The sequence below is a fragment of the Triturus cristatus genome, chromosome 4_2 (assembly GCF_964204655.1).
Source record: "Triturus cristatus chromosome 4_2, aTriCri1.1, whole genome shotgun sequence".
Lineage (NCBI taxonomy): Eukaryota > Metazoa > Chordata > Amphibia > Caudata > Salamandridae > Triturus > Triturus cristatus.
In genome coordinates this window covers 856979441-856997476 of record NC_140586.1, presented here as the reverse complement: position 1 = coordinate 856997476, position 18036 = coordinate 856979441, and the positions used below count along the sequence as shown (strand labels likewise).

The 18036-nt window shown below is 46.7% G+C and overlaps 2 protein-coding genes across 3 annotated transcripts in view; one reads left to right on the top strand and one right to left on the bottom strand.

The window, feature by feature from the left end:
- The window catches only part of LOC146835259 (uncharacterized), a 214217-nt gene that overhangs the window by 34052 nt on the left and 162129 nt on the right, over window positions 1-18036 (top strand). The window lies entirely within an intron of this gene.
- Window positions 1-18036, bottom strand: part of LOC146835260 (uncharacterized) — a 233167-nt gene that overhangs the window by 104238 nt on the left and 110893 nt on the right. Inside the window, exon 2 of the mRNA XM_085602843.1 lies at window positions 10398-10811. Within this exon, the coding sequence (XP_085458969.1) occupies window positions 10398-10811 (414 nt within the window). The remainder of the gene's footprint in view (window positions 1-10397; window positions 10812-18036) is intronic.

Sequence of the window (18036 nt, the reverse complement as noted above, 5' to 3'; positions counted from 1 at the left end):
GACTGAGGATATCATCATAACAACGGAAGAGTGTGCCTTTTTAGGTCTCGCGCCTAGCGGTGCACTGTGCAACAGTGCTCGCGCAGCGCGAGACATTTTGTAGGTGAAAAACGGGGAATCTAAGCTGACCTAGTAATCGCACACGCTTGTGCGTTTCCTTTTCAGATACCCCATTGGCCTTAGCGTGCGTCTTTTAATGAAAGACTGCACGCTATTGGCCAAAGGCGGGCGCATTGCTCCTCCCACGGCCTATTGGTGTCTATTACGCGCACCAAGCGCGTAATAGATACCAATAGGCCGTGGGAGGAGCAATGATCGTGCCTAGACACGGGCGCGATAATTGGAACCGAAACCACAGCTTTTTTTAATCCATTTTACAGCGAAGCAACTAAGAGAGGTGGGCTGCTTGTTTTAATTGATAAAGATAACCGCCTTCCTTCTTGTTCTGTACCATCCTGTTCCCCTTTAACTCAGCAAGATTTACTCTCTGCGAGTGCCGCATATCTGCATCAGGGGCGTGCGATCTAACTCCGAACCTATCCAAATGACGAACAGCCAGATTCTGCTCTCTTAAAGAAAACCCCCTCCCCTCCTGCCCATTCAGGCCACCAAGGTGTTACTCTGTACGCGTGCCACATAATTGCATCTGGGGTGTGTATTAGAACCCAGAAAACACCCGTCTCATTAAAACGATGAACGATGTCCGATTCTGCTCTTTTAGAGACAATCGCCCTTCCCTTTCCCTGTACCCTTCTGCCCCTTCAAGCCAGCAAGATGTTACTCTCTACGCGTTCCGCATAATTGCATCTGGGCAGTGTGCTCGAACTCAGAATCTACCCGAATTCTCAAGACGAACTAACGGAGCCCGATTCTGCTCTTTTAAAGATAACCGCCTCCCTTTCCATTCCATAACGTGTACCAGTAGTAGCGAATAGTGGGCACCGACACTCATTTTTGGGGACCGTAACTTATTTTATTCCATCAGATTTTGACGCAGAACAAGAGGGAGAAAGTTAAAGAGGAGGAAAGACAGGTGAAGAGATAGAAGGGAAAACAATGATAAAGGGAGAACGCGGGGATGAAAAAACATGCAAGAGAGAACTAAAGGGAGAGAGAGGTGGATGAAGGAGGGGTGAGGAAGAAGTGAGACCAGGCTGGGTTAGCATCCAACAGACCACAGCATCAGGGGCGGACTCCTAAGTAAAACGTTTGCCCTAGCACTTATAATTTTAAAAATTGAGCACTGTCTGGACACACTACCACCGCCCCTTTCCAAGAATGTTATTCTCTAAGAGTGACACATATCTGCATTTGGGGTGTTTGCTAAAACCCCAAACTATCGACAAGATGGTAGAACCAGCATGGGTTCCAGTAGAGGTTGCAGTTACTCCCTGGGCATGCCATGCGCCTACCTTCTACGGGGGTGTTGGAACCCCGACATTGCCAGAGTCTACAGGGCCTGACCCTAGCTCGCACACTCCACCTACACGCCGAGAGTACAGCATGGCACGGTCTGTGGGTGCGCTTGAGCACACCTCCCTCCCTCCACACCCAGCTGCTAGTATGCAAGGGCGGCACATTGGCTATGACCCTTCCAACCACTGACCACCCTTCGCTGCCCCTTCCGCCCGCCCATCTGTCTTGTACTACCCTTTCTTCAGCCCTCAAACAAGGATCCCAAAGCTGGAGTATGTCACGCATCAGGTGTACACTATGGCCACAGTACATGAGTTAACCCTGAACCTCAAAAACTGTCCAGATCTGCTGGAGGGGGAGAGTCTTGACGTTGCCGTGTCACATATATCCACCCCACCTCCCTGCTGCACACCCCCGTCCGCCCGTATAGCGCAATGGGACATATATGTCGCACTCTAAGATTGCGGCATGACCGTTATTTATCTGCGAGGGTCCTGATCAACGAAATCATCCGATTTAGCAGAATTGACAAACTTTGTGTCGCCCTGACCCACCAGTTCCAACTCCAGGCCCTCAGCGCCCACTGTCCTGCAGCGATCTTCCACAAGTGCAAGGGGAGCTGAAACGGGTTGACATAGCACGGCGACCCTGGACAGCAAAGACTGGAGTTCGCAGGTGACCCGGAGTGGATTTTCCCCGTCGTTTCAACGGGGGAGCCGGGCATTCTAGAAGGCACCCCGTGGCCAGTTTGAACATCGTTACAATATTTGGTCAAAAGAAAATAACATATCCATTGCAAAGAGGAAGAGATGTCATTGGCAATCTCGTTCCCGCAGAAACACTCCTAAAAAGCATACAGTTTAAAGGTGAATAAATCCCGCAGAGAACCAGTCCTCGTGTTCTGTATCGCCCCCTCCCACGGTAGGACACAAACCTTGGAGTGTGCGAGTATATTCCACCAACGACTCACTGGCGCGTGTTGCAGGGATCAGCATAAATGATTAACGGGGTGAAACCTGCTCTGCACCCTGGCTGTCTCCTCGCCCCTGTGCCCACCCCTTCCTGCTGTTACACAACGAGCTGTTCTGTAGCTCGCAGCTGGCAGTAGAGCTAAACCCGGCAGAGCAGACAGGGGGGAAAATGGCTGCTCCCACACCGCCATTCCGGAGAAAACACATGGAGTCAACGCCCTGTTCCTGCCCTAACAGCACCCGTCCGCCTGTCCTGTACCCACATCACCACCACAGCCGCTATTAGGCAGGTACCCCTCAGCCGAGGATGGTGTAGCATGTCTGCGCCCGGTAAAACCGCTGTTCTATGCCACTGTCCTCAATGTGCGGAGACACGCCAGGTGTCTGCCCCACCCCTCCTGCCATCCACAGGCAGGGTTCTGTTCGCACGGTGCCACCTGATGCCCACTCAAACCGGCTCCTCAAGGATTAGATATCTTTCACCTGTGCCCGGCAGTGTAAGCTAGTCACTGGGCAAATCTCCCCAAATCTAAAGATGTGCCTCCTCCGAAGATGCAAACCTCCCCCGTGCCCCAGCCCACTGTAATGACGGTGACTTATTCCATGCCAGCTCCTGGCAATGCACGAGGCTTCGAATGGCTACCACACACAGGGCACCACTGACTGCTTCCTGCACAGCGCCTCTCCCTGGTACGGGGCAGCGCACCACAGATCGCGGGCTAGGTGAGAACCTCACAGCTAAGGAAGCTCGTGCTTAAAAGACACCGATGACGCAGACTGGCTGAGGTCTGTCAAATTGACGTTTCTCTCAAATTGCCCTTTCCACTGAAGACATCACCACTCCGTTTCCCCAACTCGGCGTATTTCAGTACTTTCGTCCCCAGGTCAGAACTGGAGAAAATAAACGTGTCCATGCAAAAAAATGCTAAAGTGCTTTTTAGAAATAATTTTTTTTTTTAAAAAAGGACCCACCCGCTCGATCTAGTCTTGCAGGCTACTGGCTAGAGGGTTGCTGCTGCACACTGCCATTCACCGCAGTCATGCTTGCTGTTTGGTGAATGACGTCCGCATTCTCAAAACCTACCCAGAGTGTAGACTATTTGACAGGCTGGCAATCTCACAGCCCGCGCTGTATTTAGTGTGAGACGCCATTCTGCTCCTGCGTTCCAGTTCCACTGCCTGAAGACTTGTGCAACGACATTGCCCACTGCAGGTTGCATGTGTGTTGGTCTGAATGAACAAGCTAACTTCCCTCAATATCCTGCAGTGCCCTGCAGCCCCAGTCCTGGAGTGGGCCAGGTAATTTTTGAATAAATGCAGTCGTTGTTGTTCGAGTATTAACAGCATCACTACTGCTAACAGGTAACCTAGCTGAACAGTGCAATATGTGCCTTAAGCGTTTTTTCTTTTCCATGTTCTCTTCGTAATTAATTTTTGCATCCCGCCTATTCCACTGATACAGATAGGACACCGCTGTCATCCTGCATGCAAGCACCTAATGCAACATTCTATATATGCATGTATTGTATACCCTAAACCTAGGTGGTAAACAAGGAATTACTGTAGTGTATACCGTAGAGGACTCAGGATCGTGCATAAAGTGGGGGAAGAGGAGGCAGTGTAGCTCTCATTCTTATTAAGACCCGGGAGGCGGTGGGGGAACTCAATGCTCTTCATCTTTTGTTAAAACTTCCAATGCACAACATTTAAAAGGCACCACATTGCAGCCACAGGTCATTCATAAAAAGTTTGATCCAGGTTCGAATCCCGGCCATCTCCCAGCATTCTGTGATTCTGGGGACATCATTTAACTTTCCTGCGCTGGTAATATGACCTTGTGTAATGTAATTGGTGCTCATGGAAAGCACTCCAATACTATTCAGGTCGAGTCCGTGCATATAAACCTGCCTGACAAAAATGGTGCCGCCAATCTGACATTTTATCGTGAACACGTTCCCTTACTGATAACAGACAGGACTAAGTGGAGTCAGCTGCCGCCACTGCAGTTCAAGACACCTCTTATTTGCAGGCCCCAGCACACAGAATAAGTGCTTAAAAATGTCCACGTGCAAAGGATCAAGAAATTTGAATGTGCCTGCCATTTCCAATTTCCCCCGGCCCCATGGACCAGCCACCCACAATGTCAGAGCTGGTAAAGCAGAAACTACTCTCAATAGGTGAGCAGAGCTTCATCCGATGAGTGCAAGAAATGGGGAATGAGGGGGTTTACCTAAGGGCAATGACCTGTGGGGGGGGGGGAGAAACAGAGAGAAATGCTAGATTCGCCAGTCGAGTTGAAGATCCTAACAGGAAGAAGAGGGTTTCAGCGCAGCCGTTGTACATAAGGGAGCAGGAAGAGAACACAAGTAGCCTGCGAACGTGAGGGCAACGCGAGTTCTATTGGTAGGCTGGAGGTGCTGCATTTTCAGAGCCTTCAACCCTATGTGTTCTTGCAGAAGTGGGCCCTGGGTTGAATTCACTGCTTTCCTAGCATGGCTGAATGCCTCCTCTGATGCTAGTTTTCAAGCGACAGGAGGCATTTCCAGGCCACTTTCTACTGCTGTACTGCTGGGACACCCGTCCTCTCCCCCTCTCCGGATGCTCCTGCTGCAGGCCCTGTTCTGTGACCTTCTGTATTGCAGGGCCCATATACCTAGTAGTCACAGATGCTGCACCGCAATTTTGGAGTGAAACCTACTTTTAGGGTGGGCCTTAGCGCGCCCATACCGCCAAGGTTTACACCTTCCTTACGGTCCTGACGAATACCTGTTTAATTATAACACATAGGCAGAAACATGTTGACCACTTCCTAGTGGACTCTGCTGAACAATCTATTCAGCCTCAATGTCCTACTCTTTGTTTTTAACCGTGTCAGATTGGCTTCTAATAAAATTTATTTTTTGACACAATCGTGACATTTTTAACGATCACTTTTCACTATTCACTGAACACGAACTACCAGCTCCGCAGTAATTCTGGCGTTGTAGCACACCAGGGTGGCATTCGGCCTCTCCTGGTGGGGCCCGATGACGAAGCATGTCACCAACTAGGTTGGTGAGTGAGGGCTTTATTAAGAACCTAGTTGGATTCTCCTGTTGTGCTCCACCTTTATAAACAAGCATTTGCAGTGCAATAGGTCTCGCAGTTGTGAGAGTTTGAGCTATTGGCTTTGTAAATGGCAATGCCTTTAATTTATACATGTTGGTTTTTAAAACATAAATAAAAGGCATTGTCATTTACAATGCCAATAGCTTAAACTCTCGCAAACGCGAGGTCTATTGCATTGCAAATGCTTGTTAAAAGGGGCCTCGAAATGGGTCTATGTCGGGCTCTGTTTTCTGCCCTGGCACAGGCGTTCCGTTTTTTCCCGGACTGCAGTGACAGCAGGCACATCCATGTGCGCGTGCTCACACTGCTCACTAGTGGACATGACGTCATGCCAGGTGAGCCTGGGGTTGGGCGGAAAGGGGGTATTTCCCCACAACAGCATTTTCAAAGCTTTTAAAGTTCGCCAATTTGTGATTATCTTGTCATTCTGAAAGTTCAGAAGCTTCCAATTCTTCGTGTCATTGGGATAGTTGTCAAACGACTGGTTTCTTCAACTGAAAAGGTTCAATATACACTTGAAAATGGAAATCTGGACCTGTTTGAGAAGATGAAACGTTTCTCTTTTGATGTAGTTTCAGCTGTCGTCTACTTGTTTGTGGACGGTCCTCACATTTGTGGTGGAAGGCCACCAGTTACAGTACATACGCACATTTTGTTGTGAGTGTTGTTAAATGGTTCACTGTAGCTCTAATTTTAAAAAGCTTATTAGCAAACGTGTAGCACAGTTCGGCTCACCTTCAATATTACCCATTTAATATCTTTATTCAGTTAAACCACCATAACTAACAGTTCAGTCGTCACTCCAAGCACATATATCAAGGTTGCAGATCATGCATGCACATTGTGCACGGTCCAGACACCAAAGTGGGGTGTGCATTAGTAAGTGCATCTAACCCAACATCTCAGTTTAGCTGAGTGAACTCATTCCTGCGACAGACTATCCTGGCCCCTAGATGTTACCTCCAATTTCAAGTCTCCATTCAACTATCAGCATTGGCCCAACTGTTGCTCTTACTCCAATGTCACCTGGAATAGTTAAGGCAATTGTAATCTACCGACATCTACATTCTGCACATATGTTCGTGGATCAGTGTATTGGGCTGTTGAAAGCTCTTCTTGAGTGTGTTAAATCTCTGCTCCGTCCCATGCTGCCTAGAAAGGGCTTTACTCATCTGTCTGAATGCTGGTCGTCTATCGGCTACCGCAAGTGAAGCACCCACAGGCTCAATCTTACAGAGTGTGAGCTCAGTGAGATGTGTTCATAGCTGCATGTTTTTGATCAAACGCGATATGTGTGTCCATTATAACAATTTTGCCGTCACACAACCTCAGATTTCTTGCACTGCATGACGCTGTGTCTCTGTGACGTCATTGAAGCTAGAAAGCACGGCTGACGCGTGCGGACATCAGTTCTGTTTTTTGCGGCATGGACACGTTCCGGAGTTCTCTCATTCTTGTCAGGAATGGTAAACTCATCGGTGAATTCTTAAAAAACAAGCGCTGACCTAGGAAACACCGTAAAGAAAGTTAAAGCACTCTGAACCGCCGTGCCCGCACAGCAAACGCGTGCACATCTCTTGTCTGGGCGCATGAAGGAGCTGAATCAAGCGCGTGGTGGGAGAGGAGACGCCATGCGCACCCACATCGCCTGTCCGTGTGCGCACATGGTTTGTCTCCCTTCGCGCCCCTTCGCGACAATAGAGTCTAGCCAAGGCGAAGCAGCGCATGCGCTGCAATCGCTAGCGAGACCTAAAAACGAAGAATGAAAATGATTGCGCAAGAGAAGTACACAGAGGAGGAGCATAAAAAGAGGACTGGTACAAAAAAGCTATTTAAATAGCTGCTCTGCAAAATACCCAGTGTTTAACATGCATGGGATACCTGTTAAACTTCCCATGTTAATCAAATCTTTGAGCTGTAGAGATTAACGCTCCACTTTTAATGGGAGGAAGATCCGAGAGGCGGTGTAATCAAGTCAATCCTTCTTTACAGTATCCGCTAACATCTGAGCCTTCCTGAAGGAAGCAGGCTTTACCCTGGTTGTCCTAGCCATGCTCTGCATTGGGATGCCCCAAACTTCTATAGACAACAGAGTGCAGAACTCCGCAACCTGAGTAGGAGTGTGGTAGGAGGAGTGTGGACTAGTGAATATCAAAGTCAGAATATTGATGGGTCCCAATATCATGACCAGAATATCGAGTGACAAAATACTTAAGAGGTAAGGTAAGGGCATAGACAGAAGTATAGATTTACTGTTTTTATATCACCAAGATATGTAGAAGTGGAGTTAGATGTAGAAAATCTACACAAACTTGACTTTCGATATTTTGGCGATGGATATTCTGGTCACGATTTGTGCCCTTTCGATATTCTGTCTTTGTTATTCTCGACCCACACCATAGTAGGATGCGGTAGGTGGGTTTCAGAAGTGGTTGCCTCGACTTGTCTGCCTGTGGCATGGGCACTGGCACCCTTTGCATAAATCTCACACAGTATCTTAATAAAGTGTGAGTATTCTACTGGGAGTCAAAAGAAAGGTTTCAGCAATACTCGGAGAACACAAATGCACCTCATCATGGACCCAAACCCTAGAATCTTTGAGAACTGTGATTTAAACTTTACAAGGTTCACAAATTGTATATATGTTCCAGGATAGTCCTCATTTAAATTGTTGAACATACCAGCCATATATGCCCACTTGCCCATTGTCTGTAGTGCCTTAATGCAGAGGGGACTAGGCACTTTACATGAACTAGAAACACAAAGAGGAAACAAGGATGGGTAATGTTAATCAGGGACAGAAGGGGGCAGGGACATGCGGTGGTTTAAGAGATATTGGTGGAAGATATTGGGTGGCCTCTAGGTCACCTTTGGTCCATGCCTGCTCTTGCCCCATGGCCTCTGGTGAGGCTTTTCATTTGGGGTCCGTTTTGAACTATGAGATATATATATATATATATATATATATATATATATATATATATATATATATATATATATATCCACGAAAACTGCTCCTAGCAGGAATAAGGACCCATGGGAGTTGGTACACACACTGGGGGAGCACCTGGTATTCAAATTGCCAAGTCTTTCGCACCGCGAGATAAGTGCACTCTCAGGACACAATCCACATCAGGTTCGGGATGTTTATTTTGCTCGAAGCGGACGTGGATACATATATATAGAAACACAGTTTTAGGATGCCCCAAGTTAGGAAAAGTTTGCAATAAAAAAAAAAACGAAGCGTTCAAGAAAAAAATCGTAGGAAAACCTTTATCATTAATTGTGAAGTACGTTGGATTTTGTTAACAAGAAAAACAATTGTGGGTTGATAACACGTTGTACACAGTCAAAATAAAACATAAAGGAACGTTGAAGAGTTGAGATTTAGCTAGTTAGAATTTCTGCTGCCTTCTGTTTTAATGAAGTGAGTGCCTGTAAATAGTCGCTCTACAAGTAGGGGGTCCAGATGCAGACATGCCACCCATGAAGATGTTCGCTGTTGGTGTCCAGCGCAAGCGAGGAAGCGCCAAATGATATCTTCTATTTACAATGGGCTAAGACAAGAACAGGCTCTATTAAAGACATGAAACCATGCCACAGGATCAGTAACTCATACCATCCTTGTTTGTGCTTACAAAACGCACAATAATCAGAGGTATTTTTTTCAAGAAACCCTTTTCTTTTGCACCATAACCAAACTAGTGCATGCAAACAATACGTTTCAAGCTTTAACCTAGGAAACGCCATAAAGAAAGTAAAGAAAGTGAAAGCACGCTGAACCGTCGTGCCCGCACAGCAAACGCGTGCACATCTCTTGTCCGGGCGCATGAAGGAGCTTAATCAAGCGCGCAATGGGAGAGGAGACGCCATGCGCGCGCACATCACCTGTCTGTGCGCGCACATGGTTTGTCTCCCTTCGAGCCCCAAAGCGACGACAATAGAGCCTCGCCATGGCGAAGCAGCGCTTGTGCTGCATTCGCTAGCGAGACCTAAAAAGGCACACTCTTCCGTTGTTATGATTATATTTACCTTGGGGGACTGAGAGTGCTCCTGAATATCATTTCCCTTCCTCTTGTTGTTTTCAACTGACTGAGGATATCACAACCCTGTCTGGGACAGAAGAGGGGCAGCGGGGTGAGGAAGAACTGTTCCGAGGGCACTCTTTCTAGAGGTTCAGGAGACTCACTCAGATGATCAGTACTGAGCCAGCTTTCATTCCTAGGCCCAAGGCCAAGCAGTGATGGTTGCTGCTTAGAGAGCAGCATCAGGGTGCCTGGCATCACCGTCTCAGTTACCGGTGGTTACTGATAAGATGAAAACCAGCGGGATAACGTTTCAGAGGTGACTTCGGCCAAGAAAAGATCTCAATGGAAGGTTGCCATCCAGGATGCAGATTCATATGTAAAGTCTTCCTGACTCTGTAAGAGAGGAGGGAAGTGTGTTTAATATAACCGATGCAAAAAAAAAAACAAAAAAAAAGGTGGAGGAGAAAACAAGAGAATTTCAGTGACCTGAAGAGAATGTTTTCACGCATGTCTGGGGATCATATGCTAGCGCATGGTACTAGTGGACGAGCTGTCCAAGCAGAGAACTAGCAGCCTGAACACTAAAAAAATGCAGCATTGGGATCAAATGAGCTAGATTTTTTGGCAACAGTAGAATCAAGAAAGCTGCACAGCTGAAGAACACTTTTGGGGAAGTACTAGGAACAGATCTAGCGGCCCATTCAACCCACAACTCCATTCTCAAAACCTGTGGTGCTGCTAGGATAGGTGGTGAGTACCTGTTGACGACATATCCCCACGCCAAACACCACGTACAAAGAATACGGTGGCCTCTTGGAACCTGGTAGGTCCAAATTGTGGTCACTGAATCTCCATAAAGCAGCTAGCGGCTCACCTGTTTTCTTCCCTGGAGTGGTGGGTGAGAGGCTCTGGGTTGGCTGCACCTCTTCCACCGTGATATTCAGATCTGGAGAGACCTCTTCGGGGGTTGGCGTAAGGTTGGAGATAACCGTAATGTTCTGTTGTCCCCCAGCAGCTGGGTCTTCATGGGTGAAATTAACAGTGATGCTGAACCTGCTACCACTCTCTGCTTGGGATACCGGCCCTTGAGTTCCCAGTACGGACTCTTCCGGCTCCACCGCTGCAGGTCTGCCGGTAGTCAGCTGAGGGGTGCCAGCATCAGTAGGAGTACCGGTGAAGGGAGGAGAAGTTAAATGCAGATGCACGTCAGCTGTAGGTCCTACGGAAGATGCCCATGTGTGGCTTGATGCACCGAGGCTCCCCTCGTCTGTGGTCTCAGCTGCAACCCCTAAAGAAGAAAACACAGAGTTAGAACATGTGACTACCTAGGTTCTAAGGAGTTTGTTTACATAAGGAGAAAAGAGGCAGAAAACACCGCAATCACTAGATCCCTTTACATCTTTAGAGCCTATCCGGAATGCAACGAAATATAAACATAGAAGCAGGACTGCACCTCTTCTCTCCACCTCGAAGTCAGACAGGGTCTTGAGTGTGGCTGCTCTGGGATGAACAGACATTACTAGGCCACTGATAGTTCTCAAATGAGGACCAAACATCTCACCTGCCTGGAGGCTGCGCAGCGAGGTATACCGCAGACGGGTTCATGGTATTGGGAAATCTCATAAGACTATGAACCGACCCCCAGTGGACTGGGTTTAACAACAGAAGAGTTCTGCTAATATTGTGAGGCCTTTAATCAAAAGCCTGGCAGAAAAGGCACCTGTAACGCACCCTCCTGAATTTTGCGTGGCATCCCCAAATAAGAAGCTAGGGGCACGTTGCTCCATCAGTGGGGCCGCAAAGCACCCAGCGTTCCTCCTTTTATGGAAAAGCAAATTTCTACGAAACTGTGGTACAGTGACTGGGCTGTGTTTTTGAACCCCAGTGAACTCGTGAACCATGGGTTTGAACCCCGGGCTTGTAACTTGATTGAAAATAGTCTGAGTTTGGGCAAATTACTGCCCCCAGTGCCTGAAATTTGAACCTGTGAAATGCAAATATGCAATGTAATTGTGTAATTCAAAAGGTGGAATAATTGACTAAAATCTAGTAGGTTTGTTCTATATAAATACCAACAGAATTCATACACACTGGTCTCACTAAAAAGCTCATCTAGTCATTATGTGATCCTTGCCAAGTCAGGCTCCCAGTAACAGAACTCTCCTTATGGCACAGAGTGAAGCTTCTGAAAGATAAGCTGAGGACATATGTTCCCTTCGACCATCTGTGCTCACTTTCATTTGCTCGCCTAGCATAACCACTTTTCAGTTTGATTTGTTGCAGCAGCTGAATCTTTTCAGTTGAAGCTCCCACGCTAAGAAACACACTTCCTTCGGGACTGCACTTGATGGCAAACCATGCTAGTTTGCAGAGAAAAAACACAGGCCTGGCTGTTTCAAGAAATAAACTCTATGCTTTCGGCATTCACCCTGGCTAGTTAGTGCCACTAAAGGTATTGGATTGTTTTTCTTGAATGGTTTATTGATAAAAACGTTTGTTGATCAAATGAATCAAATATTATTCAGAACACTGCATATGAATGAAATACGGTTTCTGACACTTTGCTAAAATTTACTAGCCACTGTTCACTTTTTTTTTTTTTAAATCACTTTCTTCAGGCACCAGAGAGGTGCGAGTTTTGCCTGGATCGTGTTACCACTGAATGGAAAAGGCAAAGGGCCTCATTATGATGTTGGGTGGATCGCCACCAACGCTGTCCGACATCTGAGGCTGCGGTCCATCCGCCGGATTAGGATACCTGCGGTCGGAGTGCATCGGTTGGAGGGACAGACTGACGCCAACGACAGGCTCAAGGAGCCCATTGGGGCGTCGGTCGGACCGTAATCCCTACAATGGGGGCGGTGCCGAGGCAGGCACTGCCATAGGGATTATGATGTTCCTTTCCGACAGCCTTTTCAATGCGTTCCGACTGCCATGAAAAGGCAGGGCCCCTGTTGCTTCTTGGCCCTCCTTGGCCTCCACTATGTGGCCTGGAGGGCACATGTGGTGCATGCCCAAACATCCATACACCATGTGCCAGGCATCACATGGTGCCTGCCACAAGGTGCATAGATTTTCAAAAACATCCCTTTTTCAATTGCAGCTTGTGCTGCAGCCCTTTTCCGGGCCGCAGCACAAGCAGCAATATAAAAAGGGATGTTTACAACCGCCGGCGCGACAGTCCTATCCTAATAGAGCTGTCAGGACCGCCAACTCCTTGTCGGACGGTCCCTAGCCCGAAATGATGGCGGTCGGACGCTTGTCCAACCACCATCGTATTTAGGCCCAAAGTGTTTTCCATACAACAGAAAACAACAACCATACATATTTAATCATATGAAAAACAGAAGGAACTACTCATCAATTCCTTGACACGATTCCACATTTGATAGCAATCCATGCAAACTTGAAAATGTCCTCAGAGCAGCAGCTATTGCAATACAATACAGGCTCAGTTTCATGTTCTAAATTGAATGTTAGTAAGACACACAACCACACTTTCTGCAGGGATGTCTCTTGCTCAAAAGGGTCCTTCGAGGAGGCCCACACACTGAACATACAGTACACGAGACCCCACAGCTGGACGCAGACCCACAGACGCGGCTGGCATCCGCGGAATAAAAGGCACCTCTCATTACAACTGTGCACATCTATAGCTCTTCTCGATGAATGCAGCACTGCACACGCTTTACACAAACTATTTAATTTGGGAAATGAAAAGAGCAACATAAATAAATTGAAATCCGTGTCCTTCCATCCAAGACATCAATAATTGTCTTTGTCAATAACATCTTGAATAGTGTGTGCTGAATGAGCGTAGGACTTTCTTGAAAACATCTATAATCCTTCGAAGGTGAATGATGCATTCATACTTTGAATTCTATGTTGCCCTCTCATGTACTTTGTTTATGAATTTCCACAAGTGTCACTATATAGCAGTACATTTGTATAGTTTTCTGTACTGTTATTAGGTAGTCTTCCATATCACGCTTGTATTTTTAACATAATGTACTAACACACCATCATGTTATCACCCATAAATCGAATCTCTTTGGCTTCTATTGCAGTTCATTTTTCCTCCTCTGCTGAATATTTCCTTCTCACTGGAGCTCTCATTTGATTGTTTTAAGCACTGAAACCCTTGCCTTCTCTTTCTTTCACTAACTTCGCTTTCCATCTTAGAATTACGATAATAGGAAAGACCACATTTTATGTACTTCATTATTACATTAGAAGGTCTTTCGCTTTTTGTAAATTAATAAATTGCAACATTGTTTATTTCACCTCAGTACTGCCCTTTTAGGTCGGTCTTAAAAGGGTTTCTTGTGTATTGTGGTTTTCGCTATTTCTGCATTCTGCTTGGTTTTTCTAAATATATATGTCATCAATTCAGATCTCACCCTTAATTTGTCAATCATACTCTTGCCCAAATGCCCGCAATTATATTGTCAATTGATATTATCCAAACTTACATTGCAATTCCTCCTGAATTATTTTTTTCAATTTTGGCTACAGCGTGTCATTTTGAATCATCTCACAATTATATGTTTTCTCTACTGGTGAGAGTACCAAGTTCGAGTCAAAGTTGGGCATGCACCCAATCCAAACATCAATGTGTTTATCCACAGCATTATCCAAGCCAAACCAATCCAATCCAAAACAGCTTTATTCGACATTTGTCATAAAAGCAATAAAACCGGTACAGAAACAGCATATATACAAAACAGAAAGTCGTTAAAAATCCCTAAAGACAACTTAATTAACATATAAATTTAAAAAGCAATCATTAAGATATGTACATAGGTTAAAAAAAAAACATTACAAGCACTCTCACAGAAAATGCTACTTAATGTCCAGGGGCCAGTAACACAGTAATCATCAATGCTGTGTTTTCTTATGATCCAAGCCCAACCTAGAAATTTTGCCACAGCTACAATAGCCGATGATGTGCTAGTACATAGGATCCTCATTGCCTCACCACTTAGCCTAGTACCCAATTGCTTACAAATTGGTCTCAACCACACCCTCCTAGGAGATAGGTATGCGTGACATACAAAAAACATATGACATCCAAGCTCTTAAGACACTGAAGAGGTGTTCTTTTTAAATGCACTCTTTAAATGCAGTAAAAAGAGAAGAAAGACTACGCCTGCACTATACAAACATCACATACTCAACACAAATAGTGCCCATATTAGAATGGTAGAGAACCTCATTTTTATTTTGCAATACAGAACATGGGATACTTGCTTGGAAGAGAAAGTTGAGAATCCCAACATATGACTAGGCATTCCTCTGTAAAATCAACTGCCTACTCTCACCTGTGTTACATCATGTCAGTGGATGATACTGTTTTGGTGTCCAGGCTGTCTGAGTGTGCAACACATTCCCTATAACAGCGCCTGCTCCATACCTGCTACCGTAACAGAAGCACTTTCAAGACATGAGGAGGGTTGATGAACAAAATGAAAGGAAAAGAAACCACACACATTCGAGGGCATAACCACCATATTCTACTGACAAATCAAGAGGGAAAGAATATACACATTATGCAAAATGAGCGGCTTTAAAAAAACTTACCTTTAACATCCAGACCCACACGGTTGCCTCATCAGTGATGCCAACAGACTAAGGGCACCAGAGGGTAGGATGCTTTAACACATGAAACCACTGCAGCTATACCTAGGAGTACGTATAACAAGACAATAAAATGCAGATGCCAAAATCTAAAGGTTCCTCCAATAGGAACTGTTTATAGCACTTCAGCTCAACAAACTCTAGCGCTGCAAAGATGGGATGCACCAGATGTCTGACCCTGGCAGATGACAACTTGGGACATTATGTCATTTTGTAGAAGCCGGAAAGCGGGGCGGAAATCTGCAAAAACCTCTAATTTCAGCTGGCTACCAATAAAGTCAATTAACCAGATTGTGAGAAGTTGGCCTGGTATATGCTGTCCACTAATTAAAGTGGGCACCTTGTACCAGTCCAAACAACCCTTATGGTGATTAGGTCAAAGATAACCTTTAGTGAAAGCTATCCTAGTGGTAGCTATGGAGAGCAGCCTTCAGGCTAAGTCTTGAAGGAATGTTAAGCACCTTGTTTTACCAGAATGCAACCTTATAGTATTGGTTAAATGAAAGGGAAACCACACAGTAGTTATAAAAATATGTATTTAATATCTATAAGACTTTCTAGTATCCTCTATGCGAGGATAGAACACAAATCAATAATACAGTTGCAAAGAATCAAACGTAAGTAGCACAATACTCAGTGGGCTCCAGGGGGAGACCAAACCATATACTAAATAAGTGGTATAAGAACCAGGACTCTGGACTAGACTTAGTCTAGGAGGTGTAGAATTGCTTGGACCCCAAGGAACCACCCAAGGTGAGTGAGGAGGGACCCCACGGAGGACGGGTGCAGTGTGAGAACACAACAGCGTGCTCCGTACAATTTAATGGGGAAGTCGCGGTTGGAAAATTAGAAATTACGGACCATTCCCAGCAGATTACGAAGACAACCCTTGGAACTTAAGAGTCTGAAGAGCCACCCCACCCGCGGATACCTTTGTACCAAAGTTACCTATCCCAGAGGAGCCGGGTGCATAGGCATGAAGTGGCGTCGGAAACCCTTGTCGTTCTCAATGGATGTCGACAAAGAAATGCTGCTGCTGGAAGTATGTAAAGTGTCTGGTGGAATCCAAACGTGGATTCTAGATAAGAACCTGAAAGCAGAGGGGACAGAGTCTGGATCACTTTGGAGTGACCAGGGGCTCGGCAGACGAATGCCCACCGATGTCGGGTGCTTCAGGTGTGTTGACGCTGATCTTGACTCTTCAACTGCGAGGACCTGGAGACGTCTAGGACGACCAGGAGCCGGAGGCGAGTTGTCTCACGAAGGATGTCGAGTACTGAGGGGTCAGTGTCCGGCGGGAGCACCAACAAGTCTTGGCAGCGGTAAACAACGTAGATGGTCAAATATGGTGTCGATCTGGCCCAGCAAGGACCAGGAGACTCACCACAGCAAGGGGAGTCAGGACAGGCCAGGAGCAACCAGGGGAGCCCAAATAAAGCAAAATTGACCCTCAAGTGGACACAAAGGCCGAAGGCACAGTAGTCGCGAGGGGACCTTAGGCGGTTTCACAGGATACCAGCAAGCAGGGCACAGAGAGCGAGGATGCGGGAGTCCTTCTCAGAAAAGATGCTTTGGGGTCAGGGCTACAAATGGCCCAATGCATGGAATTGTTGCATGACAACAAGCATGTGCAGTTGCAAATAAACACGGTGCACAGGGGTATGGGTATACGGTCCCCAAGAGGGATATCCGCCTCAAACTCAGTGAGAGGGCAGCCTAACCTCCGAGACCTTCAGAAACCTACCTCCTGTGCTGCTGGAGCCTTCGGAGTCCGCAGGAGCTCGGGATCAGCAAACGGGTCAGATGTGTTACGATGCCTGCGTTGGCAGGAGAGCGATTCCTTCACTCCAAGGGAGATTCTTCTGTTGTCTTGGAGGTCCACAGCATCCACCACAGAGCCTGTATGGATCACGGACAGTGGTGAGACTGGGGACGGCAAGGGAAGACTAAGTCGAGCCCAAGGGAGGCCCAGCCAAGTCCAGCATCCAGACAGTCGAAGTGTAGTGGTATCTTCTTGCAGAATCTTGTTCACGTAAAATCTAATGTACCCATTTTATACCCACGGGAAAGGGTTGGACAGATTCTAGGGACCCTCCTAGGGGAGGGACAGGACAGAGGGCTGGCTGCACCCATGTCCTTTGTCCAGTTTCACGCCGGAGTAGGAGCAAATGGCTCCCAGAACTGGTTTTAGCTGGACTATGCACAGGGACACGAAATGAGCCTCTCGTGCAGACTTTCTGACACGGGGACCATGTACCCACCCAGCTCCAATACACTAAATCCTGTCTGGGAGGTGGTCACACCTCCCTGTGACAGGATACCTATTGTCCGACCTTCCTCTGCTCGAGCTTGGCTCAGCAGCAGGAAGGCAGACTCGTGTCTGTGGCTGGCAGCATCCATTTTGTGCTGTAAGGCTCGAGAAAGTTGGTACTGGTAGACGTGGGTACCCCCAGAACCTCGGTTCTGAGGGGAGCAATCATACCTCCCACACCAGTTACTGGTGTGAGGGTATGATTCCAAGGTGTTTGACACCAAACACGACATACTTCGTTGCAGTCATTTGAGATAGCATTTACCGCGAGGTTGTAATGCACCTCTAACTATATGTCTGGCAGTATCACGTACAGCCCGGGAGAATGGTCCTTGAAGACTGTAGAGTGACCCTGATCATGCAGGAGCACCCTCTCACTTAAAATCCAGCACCCTGACTTCCAGATTGTTAAGGCCTGCTATAGGGGTGTCTTATAAGGTTTTAAGTGTAGTGATATATGTAAAGTGAACCTATATCTCTCGTAAGTGGTGCATGCACCAGCTTACACAGGCTGCAGTAGCAGACCTGAGGTTCTATTTTGCATGGCCTCTCAGGGGTGGCATAA